This window comes from Branchiostoma belcheri, unplaced genomic scaffold (genome assembly GCF_001625305.1).
Source record: "Branchiostoma belcheri isolate BF01 breed outbred unplaced genomic scaffold, Haploidv18h27 scaffold5, whole genome shotgun sequence".
NCBI classification, from domain to species: Eukaryota; Metazoa; Chordata; class Leptocardii; order Amphioxiformes; family Branchiostomatidae; genus Branchiostoma; species Branchiostoma belcheri.
The window spans coordinates 2,131,438-2,143,864 of NW_017804131.1; the positions used below are offsets into that span (position 1 = coordinate 2,131,438).

Below are 12,427 nucleotides of genomic sequence, written 5' to 3' on the forward strand. Positions count from 1 at the left end.
TTGATCCATGGATCAATTTTTTGTTTGATTTTGATTAAGGGGAGTTTACTTTGCCGTTTGAGCTGTCAATACCGCATTTGCATTTTAGTTTAATCAGCATATATCAATATTTGTTATAGATGTTTCCATGCCTTTTTATCTAAAATGAAAATATATTATATATGTATTGAATAGATATTCTAAACAATCAATTTCACAACCTGGGTGTTTCCTCGAGTCATCCATCTTCCTACTCTTCTTATCATAGATGCAAACTACACTGGAGAGGGGCAGTCTTGAAACTGCTGGAAATTATCGGTGAATACTGGCGTGTGGTAGTGCGCCACATGGTTCTAGGGAAGTATCGGTATTCAGACTCTGAGAGTCAGTGCAGTCAACAGGAATCCACCAGGGATTTCTCTCTTAGGCTCCTACAATTACGTTACGTTGACGGTGTCATTATTAGCGGGTACGACGGGGGAGGAGAGCAGCCTCTGCGCGTATGCTGCGGTTTTGTATTAAGGATTGGAGCCACGAGACTTTCTCAGATAAGGCCTTATGAAGCCGGGGTACTGCTGAGTACGGAGTGATTTTCGCGAGAGAGGCAGAAGAGACAGAAATTAATTCTGCGTGTGCGTGTGCTCGTCAGGTTGTGACCAATCTCATGTGTGGTTCTCGTTCCAGTGCGAAGACTGTTCAAGATGCTGCTGATCCAGATACTCATAGGGACGATCTTCTTAGAAGGTAAGGTCACAGGAAAGGGATAACAAGTGTTGGAAAAATAGCATACATTTGTGTAAGATTTAAAGCCTTAAATGTATGGAGAGAGAAAAAAATGTGAGAGCGGGGAGTAGAATAGAATAAGGGCAATGATGCCATTTTGCTATCATCTACGATTCTTACATGTCGACTGATGTAAGATAGATGTAATTGTGACACAAGTTCACCAATGATCTACACGTTAACTAATGCCATATTGATACCCCATCAACTATTTCAGGAAATCTGCTATTGTGTAAGTCTTGTTACAAATCATTTTCCGCACGTAAAAGTCCTGCAGGTAGCATACTGGGTTGTTAATCCCCGTTGTTGAACAGACGGTTCACATTGATTTCTCATGTACAGTGTACAGCCTATCAGGATCTGGTCAGGAAGCCATTTCCGAACGAAACGTACCGGGAAATCGTTTGCTCTGACTAAAACGTACGTGTAGCGTCAGTGTAGCAATGTACGAAACTACAGGTGACAGCATTTGTGTACTTGACATTCATTATTGGTGCCGCCATCATAGTTACTTGTAGAAGGTGCTAATAACGAGATCGGAAATCTATTCCTGTTTGAATTCCAACCCTGAAAACGTTCAGCTAGAACTGTAGTTCCATCAATGACGATTCTGGCATCCTAGGTAGAAGAACATAGGTAAACAGTTGCATTTTATGGGAACGTGACACACACACAACTTGTGAGTTCTTATCTCAGAACAAGGTGTACGTTACATAAGGTAGCCAAATAGGTTTGTTAATGGAATTTGATTGACGGTGGAATATCAAAAGATCTGATACTTATCGGCGATTCCTAAGGGTTGCTGTATGCTTTGTTCTCTAAGATCATTCTTTTAAATCAAGAAAGAAATGAACATAAGTATGCTTGCCACAAATGCAATTTGATACATTCGTTACACCGTGTGTCCTGGGATTGTGCTGCGATCGCTATAATAATGATGTAGTGATCATAGTTAATGACACTGTCGATGGCGATAACAGTGGGATTAGATAGCCATTGTCGGAAATTCAATTGATTATAGCAATACCAATGCACGTGTGAAGATGATGAACGAATCTTAATTTCCCTAATTCAACTACGGCTACCTTTATTACCAAAATCAAATTGGTTATACTTAGATCTTTCATATTGCCTGGGGTAAAATTCATTTTCTAGTGGAAAATTTATCTCCCATAAGCATTGCACTTCAGACGATTGGCTGCTGAAGCCTATTCATATAATTGAAGCACCCGCCGTGGCACCTGCCACCTGGGACGGCATCCACGGCTTCAGTATGCAGCTCACATCTTTGACAAAGAAGTGAGTCAAGGACTACACAGTTAGGAACTATCCCATCAGCGCCTATTGCCAGGTAATCCTAGGATCAACTGCTTCACCTGGGTGTAGTTCCATGAGACAGAGAAGCATCAGTGTCGCTCTCAATGTAATATAATTTCCATTTAGATAGAATAGGACAACTCTGTTTCCCGGAACTGACATGTCTCACGGCCTTACATGGACTCTGCTGCCTGTCACTCGACCCAGTTCAAAAGATCTTGGCAGTCTCCCAGAGCTGCAATCGATACATCTCGCTAATTGTGTTTCTGCCATCGCTTGTCGTAAGAGTTTGTCCATCAACTGATGTCAACGCTGAGTGGCAGGCAACGCTCAGTACGTTTTGCAGAGTTAATTGTCAAGTCTAGATTGAACCTGGAGACGCAGGATGGCTCAAAACTTTTAAACCTGTCCATTAAGCACAAAAGAACTGGACTCGTCACCTATATGTTCACCAGTGCATGGGATGAATTCATTGCATCTAAAACCCATGAGATCAACTTTATTGGCTGCTTAGAAAGTTATGGCTGAAATGTTGCTTCTGGCAAGTCGACCGTATACTGTACACCATGGTAACTCAGTGATGTATTGCACAGGGGATACGTTAGCTTTGTCGACGACAATTGCAGGGGCAATGATATACTAGATATACAGTAACGACATATCTTCCTATAACCACATGTTGAGCCTGATACAAGTGCCTGGGGATATCACATTAAGCTGTAACGTAAAGATAAATAGTCATATTCTTCAGCAGACTGAGGAATCAGATGTCTATTGCATTTGCAATTGTACTTTGTTGGCTCGAATTGATTGCATGATTCAGGTAGTTCCTCGACATAATGGTGGAAGTAATGTTAGATATCTTAACGTGTCCCGGTCGATTGTCGGGTGATGTACGACCCCTTCCAGCCTTCATCGTTCTAAAACAATTCCTGTGTCAAAAGGGTGCAACATGGGAAGTGAATTTCCTGTGCCGGGGGACATGAGTAATCATTTTAGATCCAGATACAAGACAGGGAGAAAATACATGTGCATCGAATATCGAGTATAGTTGTGGCAGTCTTGAGAACAGGACGACAATCTCCATTTCTGGTCACCTGCCTAAAAATCGATACCTGTACAAGTCAATCAACCGTAGGAGGCAAATCGATAAGAACTCCGTCTTCAGAAAGTTGGCTGTATCTTATTAATCACAGTTTGGTTCCCGGAAACCCTATCTACTTTAATTATTGAGCAGACTCAAACAACCTAATTAATCCCCGATGGGTGTCTTTGATCTTTGTGGCCAAGATTTATCGCTTATTTTTCAGAAAACGTGAGGTGAAGGTATGTTATTAAAAGAAATACGATTAGACCAACAAAATATGTTGTCAGACTTTACTCAGTACTCATGAGAATCTGGATATCTAACACAAAAAAGACAGGTTGTGGAGATATGTTACATGTTATGGGCCTTCCAAATAGATTATAATATCACTACCAGCGGATTGTAAAAAGCTGAGGTATAACATTTCCTCATAAATTGAGACAAGGTGTTCTATTTCCTTGTAATAAAGTTTCCTCTTTGCAGCCCACTTTGTTTTCAACGGGACGTGACGCTGGGTACTCGGATGTAATGTAACTCGCCATGAATTGATTCATGAATAGATTAGGAACAGACACAGATTACTACTAGAGTAACATTTTAAACGTCAAATGACCTGCTATGTCTTATCAAAACTTCAGTCGAAATTGCTTGCTGGTCCCAAATCCTGCCCATAGCCAGGTACGTAATTGCAGTCATTTAGATGCTAAGTCCCTAGTTCCGGACTTCTGGGTGTGTTTTACCGGCGGGAAGCGCCGCAGATGACATTCACGGATGACTGCACTGGTGAAGCCGGGCCGTCTGTCTTCGGTCAGATAACACCTAATTTTCCCGGTTTACTACTCGTGGCGCAAGACGTCCATGAAAGTCGTAAACGCAGGCGTCAACGTCGCCGCGCCATCACAGGATCACGGTGGATTAAGCCACAACTGAGGTGTTTCATTTCGTTAATCTGCAATTTCCTTGATAACTGAGGTAATTTCTGTAATATAAATTCAGAATAATGGCGCGCGCAGCCATGTTATACTGCGCTTATAGCGCTATTAACCTTTATGCAAAGTCTTGGTGAAACGTGAAGTCGTAAACGTGCCGTTTTACCACCCCATGGCTTCCAATGTGTGAATAGTAAGATATATATGTAGAGCACGGTAATAAAGATAAGTAGTAATCTTTTGACAAAACATGTTTCCTTCCACACTTATCACTGCGTTTGAACAGGATGGAAACTTCTCTAAAAGGCAATTTTCAGGATTACTTGACATACTATTAATTCTTCTAAATTAATATATTGGTGAGTAGCCAATGCATAAGTACGTGTACATTTGTCTATCGTTGCACTAGTGAGTTTTAAATATCACGTACACGTCGCCTGAAATGTTACGTCCTACTATATGCATTATCATGGCTGGTAGCAAGGACGTGAAAGATGTGCAATCCGCCATACGTCAGACACAGTGTATCAATTTTTCGAACTTAAGTATCTTCCTGTCACACAGAATACATGACTAGCATGGTAAAGCATTTATTTCCTCCCCATAATTTTAATTTTACGCGCTATTAGGTACATTGATGTGCCGCTCCATAGGGTAATTTGCTTCCACCCCTCTGTTACCAATCCAGATCAGCGCTCTGAGTGGCTTATGTTACGTGGGCACACAGTAATAACTCTGGTGTTCATGTTCGTATATACGTCAATACAGACATTGTGTTTTATTTGATTGTACCTAGGTCATGAGAGAAGAGATAAGACAACAAAGACAGGGTTTACAACATTTAAAATCCAAATAAATCTATACACACACGTTTTACAAATACATATAGATAAGAGTAAGAGCTGGTATATATGGTTTGTGTCTGTTCGCTTTGGTCATTTCTGAGGCCACAGTGGAGGCCATGCGTGTGTCTTCCCATGCATTTTCAATAATCTAGTGACACGTATTACCGTTTATTATTAATAATAAACTTATTGAAAATTTCTGCCCAAAACAGAGTACAAAATAAATTCAAAATCTACATATATTGATAACACAAGACAATTGTCTAAAACTATAACTATTATTATTCTGCAAACTAGAGAGCAGTAGTATACTTTTGTCGGGTTATAAGTAAGACAAAACATTTGACTGGCAACAACATGAACTTGCATATTATTCGTATGACATTTCCTGGAACCAGTTACGAAAACAACTTAAATTTCTTCCAGGAATATTCAGCACAACGTCTCGTTTTCATGGAAAGTTGTGCAAGTTCACAAAATAAACGAACACCATATGGCACAGTATGCGAAATACAAGCACAGAATATCTGATCCGCAGTAATGTAAAGTAAAGAAAAACGCAGACACTGCACTATGTATATAACAGTCGTTGCATTACAGTGAAGTTTTCCTTTTCTGGTTACAGATTGTGAGGCGGAGAATGCTGTATCTATAAACCTTCCAGACGTTGTGAAAGCCACACTGGGTGATACTGCCACATTGCCAGCTAAGTACTCCACCAGTTACCGAGTCATTTCCATCATTTGGCACAAAGTTGACATCGACAGCACATCCCAGCAGAGAAGAAGTGTGTTCTCCTATGTTCCTGACTTGAACATAAGGCGTGCTTATGGCGTCTATAAGGGGAGAGCCCAGCTTGTGGGACAAGCCTCCCTGCGGATTGATCGCACGACGGCGGATGACGAGGGGATGTACGCCCTGTCAATCATGACCGACGAACGGGGAACCGACGAGAAATTCATTCGCCTGGAACTACATGGTTAGTTCGGAGTTACTCTATAGTACCTGACGTAAAGGAGATAACAAATCATTATAAACACTCAAATGGACCTCCCTAATGGACTTTCTTTACGATCAATACCAGTTTCCCTTCAGCGCATTTGCATTACTTAGTAATGAGTTTATTGGTTTTATTACATAGAACTTGACAGACCGGGAAGGAAACAATCGATGGTAATTTCCACTTGATATAATCAGTGGCCACGAACAATGTGATTTCTAATTTCACATTAATGAAATGAGAGAATTCGCTCAGAAGAAGAGACCATAACTTGAGTAAATCAGATTGCCATTAAAGCTAGCTGAACTGATTTGCAATTGACCAATTTGAATCAACTGAATTTGTTGTGTATCATTCTACCAAATTTGATATTTTTCTTTCAAATATTCCTTCAGTCCCACCCAGGCTAGAGGTTGGCCCAAGCAATCCATACATCACTACGTGGGGAAAGACTGTTTCTCTCATGTGTACTGTGAAGGACGCCAAACCCAACATTACATCACTTTACTGGGAAAAAGATGGCGGAAGAATCGAAGCTAACGGCTACGAGGGGAAGTACTCTGGCGGGAACGCAAAGTCGTCATCATTGGTTATCCGCCACGTCACTAGAAATGATGCCGGACTTTACACCTGTTTTGTAGAACACCCCGTACGGTCTGCTGCAGAAAGCATGCTGGTCCGTGTGCAATGTGAGTTTTCATTCGTCTTGCAATGCTAAAACCAATCGTGATAAAAAGGCGTGTTGTCAAGTAGAATCCTGGCAAGACCAATGTTAGTCTACCATGAATGTATCTTGAAGAGTAGAATCTAGTGCCAGTAATTTGTCACTGATGTGCTGTAATGGAAAGAACGACTTACTTCTATTGCATATTGAAGTAACACACTCTCAGTCCTTTTACGTTCTCTCCCATCTGACTGAACATTTATAACGCTAAAAGCCCCGTTTAGTTGCTTATTATCGTTAAAAGGCCGAGGGCATATCTTGTTTAAATCAGAACTTCTCCATTCAGTCCAGTGCAGGGATCATTAACTGACAATTGGCCCCACCTGTTTTACGTCTTGGAGTTCTTGCGAGTATAATAAAACGGGCTTCGGCACCCATTTTCAGGATTAAGAAGAGTTCTCTTCCTTATGGAAGGCTCACATGATATCGATCTCTGGTCTGAGTACCCCATTTGTTTTGGCCATTCACGGAGGCCAAGATCTAATAAAACAGTCGCTTTCATCTCCTGGGTCATATGCGGTGTAAAAGTCTTACTTTACCGGCTCCACCGTGGCATTTTCTGAAGTTAGTGGTTTCTTTGAGGAAAATCCACCTGATCAGTAAGACAAGCACCCATAGGACGTCATGAAACGAACATACAACAACAGATTACCAGGAATTTGGTGAGCAAGTGAGGCTGTACTACCATCATACGGCAGGCCTCGAAATTAACTTTTCCTCCTATTGTCCCAGCACTGTCTCCAAAATAAATTTCAATTGTCCCGAAATGAGGAAGAACTGTCCCAACCTGATGTTTGAGGAAATATTGTATGACTTCAACTTGAAGTCAACTTTATTTTGCTTATGTTCACTCTCAGGCGCACTATAATTGCAGAGTAGACAGGAAATTCGGGGGGAATTTTCCGGATCCAAAAGCCGGGACATGTGCCTGATAAACAAAAGAGGGGCTGACATTCTGACGTTGATTATTTTTCTACTGTCACAAAAATATCCCAAAGTGCCTTTTTAGTTGTCTCAGCCTACATTTTAGTGGTCAGTGGCCATTGGACGACATTTAATTTCGAGCCCTGCATAAGGAATAAACATATACTAGTATGTATATATGCATTTTCATGGGGCAGTTAGCTTGTCAAGAAACTGATTACTATCATAAATGATAACGCATGAAATGTGATCATTGAGTGCATACAGGGTACCTGATAATCATTGAGTAATCATATTTTACAGATCCTGCCTCCATAATCAGCATCTCGGATTCTATGGACGTTAGTGTTTCCGACCACGTGACTTTCCAATGCGTTGCCGATGGCAACCCCACTCCGAACATCACGTGGTCTAAAAACGGACGACTTTTGAGCGCCAACTCTTACGTCTTGTCTGGCGATGTTCGTACGAGCTCCCTTGTCCTGAACAGTGTGGACGCTAACGACAGTGGAACGTACTCATGTGCAGCAACTAACGGGGTTGGGCAGAGGCAGATTCGGACTACAAAGCTGTCAGTGACGGGTATGTTGAGTCCAATATGACATTAACACTTGACAAAATCAATGGTACTAACTGTACTCTTTGAATTGAATCAAAGTATTTATTGGTAATCATGCACGGACTTAAATTTATCCTCTGTCTAGACTCTGCATGTATTTATGCCCCTTGTATGATACCTATCTTGCCTATTGCAGCGCCTTATCATCTAATTCTGTTCCGCACCGTACTTTGACAAGCGTTTGTGGTATAATAATGCGAGAGTGTAGGAGATTGGAATGTACTCGGGGCTTTGTCAGTTGTTTGAAGTTTTATCACAGACATGGTGCCAAAGAGAAATATAAAAACAAACTTTAAGACTGTCAGAATAAAATAGTCACTACGTAATATTGTTGGAAGATCTCCGGAAGCATTGTCGAATACAATCAAAATATTTTCTCCACAGGCATTCAAAAAGAGATCACCGCTACAGCTCTAGCCATAGTAATCGGTGCCACAGCAGGCGGTCTTTGGTTTCTCATCTGCCTCTGCCTTCTCGGATACGTATTAAGAAGGCGGCGAAGACAAGAGGAAAGGAAGAAGTTCGCCTTTTACTACGACATCGGATCAAGAAGAAACCACGCTACACCTAGTACAAATGAAGGGCAAGACCCACGGAGACATTCAGCATTACCAGGTACAAAGCTCTTGTAGACCTCAGTCATTATTTCATGATTTCTACGTGCAGTAGACTACCCAGGAGAATTGCTTTGGCAGGGCGTAGGCGCCCCTAAGAGGCAAGAAAATGACCGTGACGAAGCCGATAGTTCAGGTAGTTTGCAGCAAGTAACCAACTGAGCTCGGCTAAATGGGTTATTTTCCCCGAACGGTAATTTGGCTGTTATGGAGCTCACCGCGGGGTGGGGAGGACAATTGGAGGCTGGGTAATTTCGGAGTATGGAGTGAGATATGCACGTAAGAAGGTAGTCATTAGCAAAGAAAAGACCGGAGGGAATCCGATTACTTGAAGAAACTTAGAAGGGGATATCAATTCTAATATATGCGTATAGTAATCATTGCCGTTTGGCAAGCCCATGGGGTCCATAATGTATACGTAGCAGCGCAGCTAAATCTTGTCTCATAACGGAATACAACTATTACACAAATTGCACTGTTAAATGGCAGGAAAGTCCTAGGGAGGACTAAAAGATGTACTAGATATTTATTAGCTTCAAAACTCATTAAATATTATCTCCCTTCATGTTCTTCGTGAAATCGACTATTGGCCTAGCAATCATAGCAATAAATCAACAATATATCGTCGTCGATGTTTACTCATTAGCATCCATCATCAACTGGACAAAACAATTCAAACGATAAATATATATGATACATACCACTACAACATCACGGTGATGAGTCTTTGATTCTACCACCTTATGTGATGGTCTATCGTGCTGCTCTCCTATAATGTTGTGATATCATCCCCCATCCAGACAAACCAGAATACCACCCAGCGGATCAAAATGGAATTGACACGATGCAGAAACACACACAAGGTATGGAGTTACATATAAGCCTTCGTCATTACCCACAGAAAAGTTGCAACAAAATACCTAAAGAAAAAAAATCGCTAGTAAACATGCATATGAAGGCATGACAAAAATCTACAACTCTCTCACAGAAGGTGATAATATACAGACATAGTCTAACAGCATACTTAGCCCGGAAGAGTAAAGTCTGTTTAACGACCCTTTGCAGAAAGAAGATACGCCAGGGCCATGTATGATTACAAACCCAGAGACGATAACGAGTTACGTCTGGAGGCGGCAGATGTGATTGAAGTACTAGAAGGAGAAGCTGGTGATTGGTGCCTGGGTTTCACGGCAGGCAGGGTGGGACTCTTTCCCTCCAACTACGTCGTCTTCATCTCTGCCTCAGAAGGTAATGGCACTCCATTTTTCTTCTTCGTTGGGATCTTCTCTGAATGACTTCAAACGTGGCAGGAATAGAACTTGTCAGGAAGTCCTTCAGAAAACGGTTGCATTGACATGCTAAGTCATCATGAAGTTAAAGGCAGTTTTTAAGGCTTGGGACCCCGATTTTTTAAAGTCAATATTCTAGTCATTTATCTACAAACTGAGTTGAAACCACACTACCCCAATGTATGTTGACCCTCATGGAGCAAAAATTACCAAAATTCTGACAAAAAATGGCCACTGGAAGGGCCCTGGGCTGATTTTAAGGGTACCACCCAGGAAATAAGACTCATTTTGGGTCTTGTCTCTGCAGTTTTTTAAAGCCCAAAGTATGAAATGCTGATTCAAATGTGCCAATGTGAAGCAGTATGTGTCAGAATATTTCCACTTTTGCTGCCCTGTTGTCGCACTGGATGCCTTCAAAAGACCTCTGATTCATGATCATGATCACACGATGTCATAATCAGGAGTCGTGGCTTCATGCATCAAATCAAATGATTCGAGCTCTGGGTCAAGTACTCACGTTCATTGAAACAGTATGTGTCTTATGAGTCTTATTTCCTGGGTGGTACCCTTTCATGATCCGCCTGCTTAATATGTAACACTGTCACTTTTTTTTATCCTAAGACTTATTTTAGTGTTACCAGTGTCCATCTGTTTTGTTATCTGCTACGATATTAATTTGCACTTGAAATGTTGTTGACAATATTTTATATACATTTTATGTAATGGTTTATTTCTATTTTAATCGCTTAATATGACGTTTTATACTAATAATGTGATGCCCCAATGTCAATTCAGCCTCTGGCTGCCATTTTTGGGACAGTGTTGTTGTGTTTTAATGCAAATAAACCATTGATATAAACAGTTTTGTCAAGTTTACAGTTTTATCATTTAACTTCAGAATGAATACAACGCATTTGTCTAAGTTCTTACAATATTCTTATATATTGTTCTACACAGTAATTGACATCCACTCTCCTGATGTCTGCTGCCTTTCGGAGGGACACCCCGACCAAACAAAAGATGGCGTCTGACTCCTCTACAGCGTACATATCTCAGTACAACTACGAGTGACTCGGCTTCTGTTTATTCTTAGACTATCAGTTGTGGGTACAATTCGTCCCCTTTATCATACAGCATCAAAAACAGTTTTCTCATTTTTTATCATTCGTGATGATTACAAAAAGAGAAACATGGAATGAGTACCTGTGTGTGAAACCGATTTAAAGTTACCACATTTTCTGTCTTGTTCGATCCCTATCAAAACGATTTCTCAACAGCCTAAGGTACTTTTTTTCTTATCTGACTCTTATGGCCAATGTATCTGATTTTATCAACAATATAGCAGATATCACAGTACAGTTCATGAACGTAATCATGTACAATAAACATGCATGTTGGCTCTTTCTTTGAGTCCGAACATCAGTGTAACGGCTGACGTTGGCCTGACCTCTGGTGACTATAGAGCCCTATTCTGGAGCAGCACTTTTGTTGCACGTTCGCAATAACATACTATAATAAACAATAAAAACATCTCATTCTTTACAAAACACTGTCAATCTATTTCTTGCTCATGTTTCACTGTCTCCTGGAATATGCATCATGTAGTAACTTGCTCAAGGACTTTTCTAGATACCAAGTGGCAAGTAACTATAACTTAGTATGATAGGTACAGAAAAACATACGTAGGCGTATAATTCCTATTATTAGATTACGCATACTTCTGTGGCAATTGTTAGACCCTAATTCAAAACTTGTCTCAAAACATATTGACGTTAAAAGTCGGTTATACGCCTCTGTATAACAAAACCCCTTTCCTGAATAGGGTAGTACTTAAATTTGTCACGGTGATAGAGGCTGGTAATGGTAGGAGTCTGACGGGAAACAGTCTGGTGGTTTGTGACGGATTTCAGGGCACCAAGGTCGATATGAATCTGGAAATTGCGCACAGTGTGTGGTGTTCATGCAACCTTATGATATAGTTCTGCGTCATTCGTGGAGTTATTTTCACTAAATATCTGTCTTTTATGTACATCGCAAACGTTCTTATGCTTGACAAATTTCCATTCACTGATTTGGAAAAAATTCTTTCAATTCACTCACAAAGATAGGTTACATATACGTAAGTTATCTAATTAATCACTTCGGATTACTGAGAATTTGGATTACTGAGAATTTGGATTGTATGTTTCTATAACCTTGCTCAATGAATGCAGCAGTACAATGCATTCAGTAAGATTAGCTACAGAGTGTAACATTTCAGGCAACGTTACCTTACATAGCGCTACATGACGCGGTCTCAATGGGCGCATGAAACAAA

At 40.7% G+C, this 12,427-nt stretch overlaps 1 protein-coding gene across 1 annotated transcript; it reads left to right on the top strand.

Annotated features, from left to right (window-relative positions):
* The first annotated feature begins 5,777 nt into the window (after positions 1–5,777).
* LOC109479909 (hemicentin-1-like) lies at positions 5,778–11,582 on the top strand. The gene is made up of 7 exons (XM_019781957.1): positions 5,778–5,919; positions 6,336–6,629; positions 7,892–8,077; positions 8,592–8,822; positions 9,622–9,684; positions 9,887–10,069; positions 11,068–11,582. Exons 1-7 carry the CDS (start codon positions 5,850–5,852, stop codon positions 11,139–11,141), a joined length of 1,101 nt encoding a protein of 366 aa, XP_019637516.1. The 5' UTR covers positions 5,778–5,849; the 3' UTR covers positions 11,142–11,582.
* The last annotated feature ends 845 nt before the right edge of the window (positions 11,583–12,427 follow it).